This window comes from Leuciscus leuciscus (genome assembly GCF_965113295.1).
Source record: "Leuciscus leuciscus genome assembly, chromosome: 14".
Classification (NCBI taxonomy): Eukaryota; Metazoa; Chordata; class Actinopteri; order Cypriniformes; family Leuciscidae; genus Leuciscus; species Leuciscus leuciscus.
The window spans coordinates 16,798,966-16,815,816 of record NC_138738.1 but is presented as its reverse complement, the minus strand read 5'-3'; the positions used below and the strand labels follow the sequence as shown (position 1 = coordinate 16,815,816).

Genomic DNA, 16,851 nt, shown 5'->3' with positions numbered 1-16,851 from the left:
GAATCGTGACACCTTTAATATATATATATATATATATATATATATATATATTATATATTATATAGGTAAATATACACCATCTCTCATATATATAACCATCTCTCCTCTTCAAGTCACTGGATTACCTAATGTAAATCCATGTGTATACAGTGTTGAAAATGATTTCAGAATAAATAATTTTTTAGACATTATTCAAAGAAACATACAAATGAGAAGCTTCATTTGTGTTCCTTACGTGAAAAAACAAATGTCTTGAGTGACATGATGAGTGATGTGTGCAACCAACACCCTTAAGTATGCTCTATAGAAGAAATGTTTTATAGAAAAGGCCTTGAGCATAAAAAACTAAATTCTGTGCCAATTCTATGATCAAGTATTTACGACAACAAGGAACACATAAACACATAAAGTCATAGTTAGCAGAACAACGATGCTAACAAAATGTCATGAACCTTTCGATTGGTTCGGCCTAAGGTGATGCAACCATTATATTTGTTGATGTTTCCTGTAAAGAAATAGGTCCGTACAGATATTTCAGCTGTGATTTAATCTCATAAAGTAAGGTATAAGTCAAACAAACACTGCTATTGTATGTTTCTCTGAAGCGTATCTCTCAAAGGCCATAAGATAAACTCCAGGGCTATATCTGCCATCTCTGTAAATACTCAAGATGTTGATCTAAGATCAGTTACCAAGATCGAAATCTCCTCATCTTGTCCTAACCTCAGATAAGCTGCCTCTTCTGTAAGAAGAACGACAGGGTCTTACCTGTGACTTTCCTGCTCTCACAAAAACATGAAAACATTCCCATTGCCAGAGACGGAGAGTTCCGGAAATTCTGGCCATCACAACAAATTCCTCATACACCACAAATCATGGACAAATGGACTCCCCCACACACAGTGTACAAATGAATGTGGGAAAACTCATTGGTTTATATTCTATGGATCCAATATTCACAAAAGGAATGCACAAAATTAATTTGCAACAATGATCCGATTATATATACACAAACAGCTCAGTTTTACAAAACACAGGCACCTGATCCCGCACACATTATGAGTGCACGCGTGTCCGTATCAGTGCGTGTTGAAAGAGAAGACAATGGTATTTGTCAGTCTACATCCTATTTTCCCCATTTGGTCATTAAGCCGCAGACAAGTTCATCTCACGACCTGTGTGTGTGAGGAATTAACACTCGCACACTGAAAAACACCTCCTGGGTTCCGGAGGATTCCAGCGGTATGGGAAAAACAGGAAAAATCTGCGCTCTCCTTCCTGCCCAATGACCCTGTTTGTATGACACACAGGAGGCAGTTTAGGTGCAGGCAGTAAGTCAGTGGCTCCGTCTCATTGTCTCAGTTATGGTTACATCACTACAGTTCTGCATGCGTTGGGGGTTACATTGTGAGTGGGAGACTACTGCCATAGTTTTCTTTTCAGTTTACTCCCTCTATCTGCATTCAAAAAATTATTAAATAAAAGAAAGCCCTGTCAATGCAAAAACATAGATGCTAGCACTATAAGGTGTGATTCACACAGGCCACATTTTTGCATTTAAAAATGCAAGTCACAGAGAAGTGAAATAAAAAGACACATTTAAAACACATTTGAGACATTTAAAAAAAAAAGTTTAGAAAGACATGTTATGTGTGTGTTGCTACAAAAGTTCTGAGATGTGACCGTCTATAACTAGAACGTTTTTGAATCCATTAGAATAGATTTAACTGCAGCTATAAAAATGACAGGAACGATATTGTATTGCTGATGAACAATAAAAACACTGATAGCCAATCAGAATCTAAGAACTTAAGCATTTAAAGCATGATTATGATACACAAATATCATCTGTTGCTGTGACACTAATATAGTTACCTTTAGTTATACCTCTTTATTGTTATCAATCTTGGTGTAAACTGGTTTTGAAACAGAGAAAGTATCTATGTTTTTGCAATGACGGCTATTTTTTAGAGATAGAGATAGAGAGACTAATCTGAAAAGAAAACAATCATAGCAGTCTTTTTTTCCTTTTCATGCATGATCAAAAGTAGATTAGACCCTGAACCTGTATAAGGTATACCTGTATTTCTTCTGTTGAACAAAAAAGAAGATATATTAAAGAATGTTTGTAACCAGACAGTTGACGCGACGGTAGCAATTTACTTCCATTGTATTTTTTTCCTACTATGGAGGTCAACTTTTTAATTGCCAATATTCTTTGAAATATTTGAGGGTGAGTAAATTATGACAATTTTCATTTTTGGGTGAACTATCCCTTTAAAGACACATGCAAAACCTCTCCAAAATTATGTGGCATTTACGATCAAAACAAATTAGGCATTAATTCTGCATGACTATTGCATATTTTCAACATTACGAAACTAACTGCTTACTAAGAGGTGAGCAACTGTGACGTTACATTCAACTGGCAGCATAACAGCAGCACTTATCAGAGACACAAAGACCGATCAAGCCTAAAGAGCATCAGGAAGTGAATCTCAGTCCACCTGGTTTAAGAGGAAGTCAACAAAGCCGCATGCAAGCTAACTGACGTCAATCACAACCCACCGCACCTGACAGGAACTTCAACTGACTGCATTTCTCATGCTCTCTGTTTCAGTATAATGCCACGTTATGCATTGAAGACCTGGTCCTTTTTTTTGTAGGCCGGACTTGCTGTATGGCCCGATTATTGACGTCACAAGAGCACTTTGAGCATTTTACCGTATCTCCTCAGTGTTACATGGAGCTGTACCCCTGCCCTCTTATAGCTAAATGATACACAGATGGACAATATTCTACTGTACGTCCCTTCTCTTCCACTCCATTTGATTTTTCCATCTTTCCTAGAAATATATTGATTCAACCGTGAATGCAGGCCATCAAACCAGACTGTACAGGTCAAACACTAACAATCTATAGTCTTTGTACTAACAGTTCAAACTTTTCCACTTTTTCAAGCTTTTATTTCCTTCTATGGTCCAATTTTCCCCCAAAAAGGAGCTTAGTGAAGTTTGCAAGCATTTTTTTACAGTTTTATTTTAGGGCTTTTGCTAGATGGATTTGATGGAAGTGAGCACCAAGGCGCCTGATACAAGTGCACAAACTCTTCCTCTACCGCTACTTTTTGTACAGTGCTCTTACACTAACTTTTATCCAATATGGGGTTACACTATTTTGATGGTCCATTTTAGACATTCTGCTAACTATAAGTGACTTTGCAACTACATGATTACTAACTCTATTAGAGTATTAGTAGATTGTACTAGTTGACTGTTAGGTTAGGGATAGGTGTTAGGGTGTGGTTTAGTAAAATAATGTACTTACAACGTTATAGTCAGTAGAATGTCTGTTGGGGAGCATCAAACTTAAGCTAAGTGTTAGAAGACATTAAGCAAACAGTCTACTAATACTCTGCTGAAAGTTAGTTGACATGTAGTTGCAAAGTTACTATAGTTAGTAGAATGTCTAAAGCGAACCATCAAAATAAAGTGTTACCATTTTGATTCTTAGCTTTTCTGATACATAATGTTGTGTTACAAGAATACAGTCAATTACACAATTTTCTTGCATTTCATTAAACAAAACCTGCTAATGATTGTGTTTATATAAAGCCTCCTTCTTCTATTCCTTGATGAAATGTGAACAATCTCTCTCTGATTATCCTTCAGAAATGACTTCAGTCCGCCAAGGTTTTCTTGACATTTCTAAGGAAACAGTCTGGGCTGTATAATAGAGGCTCCAGTGAATGGCCTTGTTCGGTTTAGTTAGAATAGATTACAGTTTTTCTGAAATCTCTGTCTGGCGTGTTTTCTGATATCACACTGGGAGCCATCATCAAGGACAGAGAGTGAACTATGAGGAATTTTCCCACCGGTTATACAAAACCTTTCGGCTAAGGCAGGCTGTTGTTGTCCGTTGCATTATTATGTTTGGCTGGTGTGCGTGCGTGTGAGAGACCAACACGTAGCAGCCATGGCCTTTTCCTATGGTCTAACACGTTCTGTAAAACTAGACAAAACAGCTACTAATATGGGTACCGTGCTTAAATGTGTGTGTACGTGATTCTACTAAACATTTCAACACTGCCCGGCCAATCAGTAGAAGCTGAGGCGGAGATGAGTGATGATGAGGGATACAAGAGGGCAACGGCGTGGGCAGTCACGTAGCATGGCAAGAGGTCTCTCTATCATTAAAAATATATGGACACCACAAAACACGTGTTTACAGGCACACACACAAACGCATGATCTTCAAGATGAAGTTACTTTAAAAGCATAGGAAATGCCTGTATATTAAAAGAGAACATACTGAAAATCTGGGATTCACCATGTTTTTTTTTAGGATTTTGAAACATGGAACTACAGTAAATAGTCAATATTTAAGATTCTGCACTCACTTTCACTTAAATCAGTTTGCTGTTAATATCGTTTGTAATAAAACAAAAACAAACCTGTATTAAATCTGAAAAGGTTGTCTTTCACTAGTGGTCTGAGACTTTTGGACCGCATTTGGGATACATTTATGCATATATGAAATTATATGCGGACTTACCAGATAGGCACACTCTGGTAATGGGGGGCTGGTTGGACACGGGGGACCTCCTGCAAGGAGAAATGTTAAAAGATTCCTGAAAATGTAGCCAAATTAATACAAACAAACAATTATGACACAAGCAGAAAACCCCATGCATTTCAATCAATTATGTGTGTATTTATGAAAAAACACCCGTTTTGTCATTCTATTGAGTCATCTATAACCATAACAGGATGCATAATGTCAAAGCAAAGAGCATATTTCCACATTAAAGATGAATGGAAGAAACTATATTCAAGTCTGTGCACTCTGCAATATATCTTTCTTTAAGTGAATCATGGATTTGATGTGATACTAACATATACTTATTATTATTATATCACAGGGTGTGTCCTCTTTTCTGCACATACTTCCGTAGAATTTCCCTTTAAGTTCTTCTGAACTGGGTTGCCCTTTGAATAAACAAGAAAAGGCACCTAACAAAAGCCTCTAACAGTGCGGTATAATTGCCCTGACTCAGATGGTTACTTGGATGGTGAAAATATTCTTCCATGAATAACAGTAAAAAAACCACCTTTTCCACCGTTTACCCTCATCTCTCAGTTGGAAAAATGGAATTTAGGGGCATCTGGAAAATCTTCTCTGTAAACAAATGATTTTTGGTTGGGATTGAAATCTTGAAAACTGGTGACAAGATAAGTGGAAAATGGCTCTAGTTAAATGTCAGTGTGCATGGGTGGCCGAGTCCATAAAACAAATATTAGGAAAGACTGTCCTCTTGTGGTCGTATTTATTATTAAAACATTCATTTTTTTATTATTTGTATTTTATATTATTTATACGTTTATAATTATTATATATATATATATATTTTTTTAAACATTCATTACTATAAAAATAATAGTTAGATAAAAATAACTATCTGTTTATACAAGTTCACAGATCCCCTGGAGTAATGCAATAGGACTGCTATGGGGTCAGGCATTCTGGAAGTTTAAAAAACAGAGATGTGAAGAACATATTGCTGTTACAGCACTTATATTATTTATTTCATAAACTAACCTGTGTTATTTGAGCTTAAAAACTAAATTGGCATTTTAGCAGCATTAAGAATACTGTTCCTAACACTTATGGTCTGCCCTTCTGACGTAATTCCTGCTGGTGGAGTTTGCTCCATGTAAACAGTATTTTGTGGATAGTTACATCATATTCCTCTGGTTTCCTTCATGCATCATGTGAAAGTTACACAGTTTAGTTGCTTTAAATAGTCAGAGGAGATGTAAGATTGGATATAACTATTGGATATTCACAGGTTAAGTGATTTTATGCTTAAGGCTAGTAAGAGATTTTATTCTAGTCAAGATTTGTGGTGAAACAGTGTGAATGTATTTCAATTTTTAATTTGTCTTGCAATACTGTGCATTTTTCTTGCCCCATAGACACCCATTGCATTACTGCATATGCATTTTTTTTTTTACTGAGCAATGTCAAAATAATTTTTACAAACTTTTCCTGAATCAAACAGAATTTTCTTTTATGAATGAAAAACAATCCTTTATAAACTCGGCGGTAAAATAACATTTTCAGAAACTGGATTTAGTCTATTTGAATTGCCTATTTAAGTTTGGTTAATGTCATAGCTTCTGTTAGCAATAATACTCACTTGTTAGATGTGCACTGAACATTGGTCAAGACAGTAAAGTTGTTCCTGACACTTCGAAGGCTTGCTAGAACCTAGAAAAAGTGAGAAATAACAAAGCTGTGAGGTAAAACCAAGCACACGTCCATTTGAAAAGTAATCCTTAAAGAATCGTGACACTGATGTGTTTACCTGAGCAAAAGGTGTGACTATCAGGTCATCCCCATGCCTGCAATCAAGAGGGAATAACATCTTGAGCAACTGACATTCAAACAAAGTAAACCCTATAAAAAAATAAAAAAATAAAAACGGACCCTATACACTTCCTTAATGGTTGTTCCTGGTCTTATTCTGAACTGTATTAAATATTTAGTTTCACTCAGAAATGCATCACATTATGGAAGTAAAGTGGGTTGCGATCAGCAATTCACGTTGACCACTTTATATGTCAGATATCATTTTATATTCCATGGAATTAGAAATCAGACTCATTATCGAAGAGGTTCCTTTTAGTATCAGGACCCTAAATGGAACTAAAACAAAATTGGTTAACAAGAACAATCCAGCACATTCCTCAGGGTTCAACAGATATTTGGCATCTAAGACTCTGGAAAATAAGTTCTCAGAAAATTCCAGGCAGTTACTGCCAGAAGGCTTAGGAAATAAGGCCTTGATTGAGATACGTCCTGGCATGCAAATCTCACTGCCATGAGCAACAGTGCATAAATCAACTTCACTAAAACAGCCCTGCCTCCATCTTTACCTTTTCTGCAGACATGTTTGGAAACAGAAATATTAGCGTTGAAGAAAGAAAGGCATATTAAACAACTTCAAGGTCCTCAGATTACTAGATGATGAATGATTTAGATGTGGTGGCAAAAAAAGTGTTTTCCTAGAAAGTTGACTAATTAGTTAAGATGATTACCAAAATGTATGACAACAGTTGACAACTATACCCATCCTTAAAAAATGCATTAAGCAGGGAAAAAAATTCAGATTTACAACAAATCTTTCTCTCATAAAAACAAATAAATAAACCAGCCTAGGATGGTTTGGTGGTTTTAGATGATCTAAGATAGTTTAGCTGGTCTTTCGGCCTAAACAGCTGACAAGTGCCCAGAAACCAGTCCAGTTTGGACCAGCAAACCAATTCAATTCAATTTTAAGTTGTTGTTTTCAACTGTTTCAGTAAATAAAAGGTAGCTATTAATACATTAAAACAATGAAAAATACCACTATACTCACAGTTCTGAGGCGATAGAAGAATTTCGAGACATTGACTTTGGTGAGAGGTCATAGTCGCTGTCTGAGCGGTAGAGGAAGGACTCTCGCCGCTGGTTGTGACCGGGAAAGTTTGTGTGCAGAACCAGGCCAGAACCTGGTGAGGCCTGGGGATCCAAAGGACTACAGCTTGCAGACGGGCCATTTTCCACATCGAAACTGCAATGGCACAAAACCAAAAAACAAAACATTGAAATTAAGGTAAGGACACATGAAAGTCTATTTAATGGTCTTGGATTGGTGTCACTTTAACATATATAATATTATATAAATGCACTTTTGTCTTACTGAAGAGTAAGACTTTGCATTTGAAACTAAAAACAAGTCCTGATTCACCTTAGCCATCCATAAAATAAGTTATATATAGCTTAATGAAAATTTCAGGAGAAATACACAAGCTGTCCTCTGGGACCAGAGAGCTCTGGAAAGTCTCAAAGATTCCCAGCATTTGGGGCGGAAGCAGGTCTCATCTTTCCAAACCATAAGGAAGCATAGTGGAGATGGTCTCAGCCCACATCAAACAGAAGAGAAACAGGGGAAACACATTACGCTCAACTCAAATAAACAGTTTCAAAAGACACTTCTGTTCGGTTCAGATGTGCTTGTGATCTCAGATCTAACTGGGAGGAAGTAGCGGTGGTCTTTACGCTCAGAGTGCCAGAGGTTTGGAGACCTTTCATTTTTGCTCCTCAAGCAATGGAGAGTCTCAAAGTTTAAAAAAATAAAAATAAAAATAAAATAAATACATGCTCTACAAAAGTAAACCTAGGGAATAGGAGAACCATTCAAAACCTGTTCCTTGTTTTTCTGGAGTCTGCAGCAGTCCATTGGAAATTTACTACAACACACACATGCATGCATGCATGCATGAATTTGATAACTCTATAAGAATATTTCTCAAGTGATAATAAGAGTTATTGAGATGTCACTGTGTAGCCTGGTCCACGCGGAGCTCCGGCGTCTGATAACAGCAGCTAACACTGCATCAACATCCTCCTATTGTGCCCCTTTTTCCTGTTAGCCTGCCATTCACAACAACCATCAACAGCACTTGGGCTTTTCACACTGTGCTTAACCCCCGGGTTATCATCTTTCTAAACCCCACAAAGCAACAATTCACACTTGTATTTTTAAAAGGGGGTATTAAGCACCTTTCTTCAAATTTCAGTCAAATTTATTTAGGGCCAACTGGATTGCACAGTCAGGAATCAGTGAGGTTATATAAACAGGTTATCTTTAAGAAATACCATGCAAAGTCTGTACAACTGCTTTATAGGTAATTTCACAAAAGAAAAGTGTTCAGAAGTTCAGACTGTCCTCCTCTGACAATAAATCGACCACGGCCCCTAGATCCTGGAATTCCCTCCCTCTGGCCTCTCCGTGAAATTTCATCTCTTCCCATCTTCAAAACTAAATTATAAACACATCTGTTTACTTGGTCATATTGAAGTGTTTATGTGTTCTGACTCTGTCTTGTGATTACAATCAATTTATCTCTCATTTTGTCTCAAATGTTTCTGTCTTGTGTTTTCTTTTGTCTCTTGTGTTTCTGTTTGCAATGTAGTGTGTCCCTTTTTTGGTATTTGTTCTTCTTGATGGCAGTTAGTTGCAGTTGTTTCCTGTCATGCATTTTGAAGCATGCTTGGGAGTTTATTTAAAGGATTATTTTTGATGCTGTTATTAACACAAAAGTACAATACAAATAATCTTTTTGATAAGTGAGAGTGAGACACTGCACTGCAAATAAGGAAAACCACAAGAGATTTTCTGATATGTTTCCTCAATGCTTGTTTCACTCTGCATGCACAAGCAGCACACAAGAGAAGCGGCAGCATTTCTGCTGAGTTTCACAGTTGCGGCTCTAAACAGAAAATTAAGTGATTTTTCAGGGTTGGTACATTGATTATTTTCTTTAATAACATTCAAAAATCAATTCTATAATGCTTCTGCTACGCTGCAAGTGTGAATGACGTCCAGGAAGGGTGTGACAAGCCAGTAACTGAAACTGCTTATACATACGGTGTAAAAAACAGACCTACATTTGGGTAATTTATCTCCTTATGCTGTACATTCAGCCATTCATTGACCACTATTATATAAAGCAAAAACTGTTCTTGACTCAACATCAATTGCTGGACAAAAGAAACAAATCAGATTACAAAACTAGACAAACACTTACACTGAAACTTTCAGTGTTAGTCTGACTGACATCTTCATTGAGTATAGCTATCGTGTCTAAAGCAGAATATAGTCTGGGTCATTTGAGCTCCCTGGAGAGGTTAAGACTGAAAAAAGCTACCAGGAAATGATACCTCTGACCTCAGCTGTAACCAGTATCTCTGATTCCCATGACATTTCAATTACAGAGTTCATGTAAAAGGTGATAGTGGCTTTACATTGGGAGGAAATAAACTATTATAAAGTTAAGTAGAACAAGTGTCAAGTGGCCAAGTTGACATCTTACAACACTTAAAAGGCCCACTGAAGTGCCTTGAAACACGCAGCATTATTCAATGTGTTGACGTCATTTCCACTGATACAGGAAGGCAGGGTGGGATATATCAAACAGCTCCTCCCTCTGGACTATCGTGTCTCTGGACCTGAGAGGACGGTGTGCACGCTGTGGCAGTTCACGCGACTTTATTCGCCACAATGGAAAGTATATTTACACTGTCTAAATCATTCCCTATCCCCTATATAGTGCACTATTTATAATACAGCTTTTATTTATAATACAGTATATAATGTAGGGGGCGGGACGCTTTAGATTCAGGAGAGCATTTGATTGGAGAGAAAATCTGATGAGAAGCTGAAGTGCAAAGTGATGTCATCAAAATCATTGATCCATATTTGTGTAAGTGAGACTGTTAGTTCTGAATGCTTATATCTTCTAAATGCAAATTTTGTCATTGTTTTGGAGCACACTAGCTTATAGGTAACAGTAAGGCTAATATATTCATACTAAAAGCCAAAAACATAAATTTTGATTTCATGGGGACTTTAAAGACAGTTTTCCGTGTTGTGATGATGTGGGAGTTTCTCATTCTAGAATCTGTAGTTCATGATGAGTCATCAATGTTTTTGACTTTTTCCCCCAGAAGAGAAAGCCTGCATTTTAAACCAGAACAAAATATCTGCTAAATGTTAATAATGATGTCAATGTTTAGGAGTACACACGCGTATAGACTGTCTCAAAAAACGTCTTCACTCCCGTGTTATTTTAGTATTATTTATATACCATTACAGTTTATTAATATTTTGAATTTGGTTTCATTTTTATATTTTCAGTTTTCATATCTTCAATTTCAGTTTTGATAAATTTTGTTATGTGCTTTTGTCATTTTTATAAAAAAATGTATACACTTCTATGTAACTAATTTATTGTTATTTCAGTTTTAGCTTAGTAATTTGAATACTTCAACTTAAACGAAAAATGTTGTCTTGGCAACTAGCTGAAAATATGTATATGTTATTTGATTTAATCTTAATAAAAATCATTTTTAACAGTTTCCGTTTGTTTAAGCTAACAATAACAACACTGCTCAGTGACTGGGCAAAACATATTTAATGTAAAGTGAATTGTTATCATCAACAATTTTGAGCTCAATAATACTTGGCATCAGAGCTGACCACAGTGTAACAAATAACCCCTTGTTGTCTTAAAGCTAAGATCTAATATTTGTATGTGATTGCCTCACTTGTTTTCATTTGTAATAATTGTGCAGAGACAGAATATCATATGGTTGTGAGGGCAGCTATTGAAAATGTTTTTCAGCAATTAAGAAGAATAAAGATGTTTGATGTTTATATTCTCACCATGAAATAAAAAGAGCAGGATGTTGTTTTCAAGTATCTAATTACCTTGTGACTGGTGTTGACTCACTGTCTAGCACATTCACAACACAACAATAGTTTATGTAGAGCTGATCCAAAAGATATTCTCTATTATCCACTTCACTTAAAGTGTAAGTGCCAGTGCCACCACTCTAACAATAGAGACACAAGGAGACATTATAATGGGTTGCAAATCATAAAGATCACTATGTTTCAGTTCCTCTGTGTAGTGGAACTGATTGACAAAATATACTTCACTGTAACACATGAGCAATTCAATTATTACATTATCAGGCATCATAGATATTTTGTAATGCAGGACTTGATCATGTGTTTGTAGGGACTTTTAAGGCAAGTTACCCTGGAATCTACTGCGGCATCAGAGGCTCAGAAACAGAAAAGGGAAGTTCATATGAGTTGGTCCGTGAGAACATTCAAGGTTGTGGACCCTGCTTTAAATGACATTCAACAAGGCTGTTTTTCCATGACATATTTTGGAACAAATAGATGCCCTACTCTGGGGATGACGCATAGTTTTGAAAAAATCAGTTGGTATGCAAGTTAATGTTTGTTTGTGCCAACTTTAATAGTGTCAGGGTTGTGTTTGGTTAGTTTCCATTGTGTTTAAATTTTTTTTTTTCTTGTTCTCGTTTTGCCTGTGTTCCTGGTCATTGCTAGTTTCCATAGTTAGGGGAGAGCGCAGCATAACCACACATTTTTTGACTTTCTCAGTTTATGTAAATCAACTTGGGGTTCAGAGAATTTATTATTTCCAACACATTAATTTCACACATGTCTAGTACAATTATGTGGTTTCATTAATGCAGTGTATACTTTTTTCTTGATATACCCCGAAAGAATGGAAGTGAAATGTGACAACACGCCCCATAGGTGGGGCACGTTGTAACACGACCATATGACAGCTTAAAATGTTATCTGATCTAATAAAAAAAAACATGTATACAAGACCAACTAAAATATTTTGTCAATAAAATACAATTATTAATTTTTTCTAATAAAATAATGGCATTTTTAAAAATAATTAATTATAAACAATTTTTTTAGTTTGACAACAAACACAACACAGCTATACAGCATAGTTCAAAACATAATATCTTTATTCACCTTTTTCTCATGGTTTCTCAATAGAATTCATAAAAGAATAGAATAGAATAGCATAGTTCTAACGCAGTGTTACAACATACCCCACCTGCGCAACTGGGATCTGCTGGTTAGATCAGCAGCTTTTAAAGAACTATCTCAATTGTTAAGTAACAGATGTAAGATTAAAACAATATCAGATTTGTCTAAAAATTTACTTTTGCTGTGGTTAAATAAATGTTCAGTTATATCTTTCAAAGACTTTAAAATTTTGCCGCATTTTTTCTCTATATAGTGCTGATATAGCAACTAGTAAATAATACACTAGTAAATACACAAAATCCACCCAACGTGGAGATTATCTTTGTTGGCATTTGGAGTCATGGGACACCTTTACACACCCTTCCCGGACGTCAGAGCGCGCTGTGCATAAACACAGATGTTCACACACTCATTCATTCATTCATGTGTTTGACATTTAAAGTGTACATAAACACGCATTACAGACTGACACAACGACATATTCATAACTGAAGAAACAGTGCGCTCACCCTAAAATAAAATAAAATAAAACTGTTTCTAAACTTCTCATGTAAGGGTACTTGAACCCAATCTGTCTTTCCAATTTCATCTGGGAAGCTTATTTAGGTTTGGACTTGAGCTAAAGCTGTGTGGTGATGTTTACCCAGACAATGTAAAGCAAGAAATATTGCTTTAGTCTCAGGAGTGAAATTACAGTGAAGCTGAATGTATCAATTAATATCACAAGCACAAAGAGTGTGAATAACGCTTGATCCAATGCATGCACACAATAGACTGATGGAAAATGTACAACAGCTGGGAACAATTTTACTCTTGTATAAACACAGAGCTCAGTTTACTTACAAACACACTCGCAAACTGCTTGAGCAACAACAAATCATCACAATGAACTAAAAAAGAATCCTGGAAAAAAAGGGGGGAGAAAGAGAAAAAGTATAGAAAGTGATACTGCCGATGAAGATGTTTCAAAAGAAAAGATACACAACAGGAGATGACACCTAATCGCTGTGTGACAAGGGTCCAGAAGAATTCGTGACATAGACAGGCGGATAGATGGGCAAGTACTGTCTCATATTTAAAGTAGTACTTAGCATGTAAATACATAGCTGCAGTGATCACATAAATAAGCCAGCAAACAAAACAAAAAGAGAGAGAGAGAGAGAGAGAGAGAGTACAAGACAGTGTGTGAAAGCATGTGAACCAGACAGACTCTGAGACACAACAGAGACAGAAAAAAAAGGGCGTTATTTCTAACCTTAAGGTGGAGGTGTGCAGCCTCTTCACCACCTCCTCACTGAAGTCAAAATGAACCCTGCCTCTGTGGCAGGGCGACCTGCGGAGCATGGCCCTGAGACACACCGCTGTGCTGTTGAGCGTGCTCTAGTAGCGTCTCACCTAACACTTGTGCCCTCCCACAGAGCTCAACTTCACCGCACAGCCACTTCCTTTTGAAGTCCAGCTGCGCTACCACTCAACTTAGCTCTAGGCAAGAGAACGCGGCCGCACATGAAACCCGGGGCGGAGCTCGAAACAAGGACTTGGAATGTCTGAACAAATGAGAAGTTTCATTCCTAAATGTCTGCTGTAGACACAAACAAAAGACTTCACGAAGAACATTCTACATTACAGAAGGGTCGTTAACATGATTTTATCTCTTTCTGCACACTGTTCACACCATGGTCGGAATATATCTGAAGAAGTGTTTAAATGGTTTGGATCTCTTTGCAACTTTTTGAAATGAATTTTTTTTTAGCTCAGTGATGAACTGTAGTAAGATTTATGAACTGTAATGACTGTTCAAAGCAACTTACATCAAAGCAAACACACACTGACTACACAGAATTGGTATGTTATACCATAATTAAATTGCTATTGACCATTGCAAGGTTCTAATGTATATAAACTGCTGAAATCAGACAATGATAAGTGCACTTGTTATATCAACCATAGCAGTTATATTACAGATATTTTTTTAGTTTATCAGAACTGGTCGACGTTGGCATACTCATTTCCTCTTGTTCTACATTTCAATGATCTTTGGCCACTTATTTTTTAACCCCTAATACATGTAATAATACTAAATGTAATGTTTATATAATTTTTGTCTACTGTGCAGTGTAATGTTATGATGCCTAAATTCACTCAACTATTTTTTTTATTGTTTTATTTTTTATTTAGACTTTAATTGTATGTATATATTAGTATACTCATTTTCTTTTTCTCTCTCTCATAAACTTTATATATATATAAAATTAAAGTCTAATAACATATATATATTTATACATTTATATATATATATATATATATATATATATATATTTTTTATATAGTATTGATATAGTACCGGTTAAGTTTGGAAACATTACTATTTTTAATGTTTTTGAAAGAAGTCTCTTACAGTATATATGCTCATCAAGCCTGCATTTATTTAATAAAAAATACAGAAATATTTTTTATATTGTGAAATATTATTACAATTTAAAATAATAGTTTTCTATTTTAATATAACATATAATTGATTTCTGTGATGCTAAGCTGAATTTTCATCAGCCATTAATCCAGTCTTCAGTGTCACATGATCCTTCATTTCGCATCTGACACAATTTTTATACCATTGCATCTTTCTATATGGTATGTTTTGTCCATATTAGTTATGGGTAAAAATAATGATCAGCTAATCACATTTGCCAGAATTTTAATATCAATGCATCCTTATTTAATATGTACCGGTAGCATGTTCTGTATATACTATGTGCCTGTTTGCATAATAGTTTGATAGACAGCTAAATGACTCAATGAGTTTTAGACTCAAAAAGATAAAGTTGATAGTTTGTGGTTGAAGAGTTTTCTGTGGAATTAGTCTCTTAAGCTGTGGTCACATTTACTATGAGCACACAAACTTCCGACCAAGTAACACAGCAAAACATGCAGCTTTTCAGTGTGTATGTATGTTATGTGAATTCTGCCAAAAGGTCACTCTGTGACGCTTAGATCCTCTATTGGTCAAATTTGCATTCATTCACAGGTCAGAGGTTATCATATCTGAACTTTGGTATGCAGTGGAAGACAAAACTGCATGAGCTTGCATTTCCGGTCTTGCATTTCATTCACATGCATATGAATGCAAATTAATAGAGAACCAAGTACAGGGTGACGGACCATGGCTTTATTTTTAATGTTGTCTGTTTTGTTTCCGAGCATGTGGAACATCTAGCACATTAAGTTTCGTAACACATAGTAAAAATAGTACCATCGATGAGAAGAAAATGTGTTCTGTGTTATAGGATTACAAATCATCCCAAGCTTTAGTCATCACATAAAATCCCTTAAAGATCACAGATCTGTCGTCATCGTGAACTGCTAAGATGCTTACTTGCCCATGATTGGAAATTAAGCTGTGAAGAGACACATGAAGTTAAACAGAATAAACTTTGACACAAGACAAAACCATTCATAAGTGTGAAGGCAGAGGTGACAACAGAGCAGACAATGGCAGTGCAGGGGAAAATCTGTCTGCAATACAGCTGATGATAAAAGTAAAAGAAAGAATGAGTCGAACAGGCGGGTGTGAATGCAGAGGATGACTCAGTGTGAAATAATGTCACAAAACTGCCTGTCAAAACGAAACGGTAAAAAATATTCGTCAAAATCTGTCCAATATAAACATATAAGAACCCAATAGATGCAACCCATGCAAAGGGACATGGTTGTTAGGAGATAATGGGTTGATAGTGTGCAGAATTACCAACAACATTGATAAGAGTGCCAAAAACATTTAAGACGATAGTACAGCTCACTGGCCACTGGGTGGCAGCATTTTACAAATAAAGAAAACCGAGACTCGGGTAAGATTTAGCTAGAATCTAATAAAACCTTGCCTGTTGATTTTCTTATGAATATTTGAGCTAGTTAGTATAACTAAGTTGAGGAGAGAGAGATGATGAGCGACTAATTCATTTAAATGAATGAATCTATTAAAACTGAACAAAAAATAAAAGGATGACTCAAAATGCGAGTAATATTTTACGATCTCTGACTGTCCCTGTATTTTTATTTGTTTATTTCATAATTTAGACTTCTATTTTACTAGCATTTGTTAAAAATATTGTGTAATTCACATGCTTTGAAATGTTTTGATGTAACTTATATATATATATATATATATATATATATAAAAAAAAAGAATGCAAGACACATTTCAAGTAAATGTAAAATGACAAATATAAGAAATGGCCATTGTTTATAGAGTATTATAACAATTTAGAAAGAATCAAGGGACTTTCTCAAAACTGGGCACAAAATAAAATACCAAAACGGTCTCCTTTATTTAATTCTTTCAAATATTTTCCAAAATTAAGAACATATCATTAACATACTTCATTTTACTTCTTCAAAAATATAAGAAAATCCCACTTGAC

General features: G+C 35.7%; 1 protein-coding gene across 4 annotated transcripts in view; it reads right to left on the bottom strand.

Annotated features, from left to right (window-relative positions):
- The window catches only part of pde4ba (phosphodiesterase 4B, cAMP-specific a), a 166,609-nt gene that overhangs the window by 34,098 nt on the left and 115,660 nt on the right, over positions 1 to 16,851 (bottom strand). For 3 of the 4 annotated variants that reach the window (XM_082136031.1, XM_082136032.1, XM_082136033.1), the window contains 4 exons: positions 7,421 to 7,615; positions 6,368 to 6,404; positions 6,200 to 6,270; positions 4,555 to 4,604 (listed from right to left, as the gene is read on the bottom strand). In XM_082136031.1, coding sequence (XP_081992157.1) covers positions 4,555 to 4,604; positions 6,200 to 6,270; positions 6,368 to 6,404; positions 7,421 to 7,615 — 353 coding nt within the window. Of the gene's footprint in view, positions 1 to 4,554; positions 4,605 to 6,199; positions 6,271 to 6,367; positions 6,405 to 7,420; positions 7,616 to 13,688; positions 13,872 to 16,851 lie in introns of those variants that run through there. The other variant, XM_082136034.1, reaches the window with a different exon arrangement.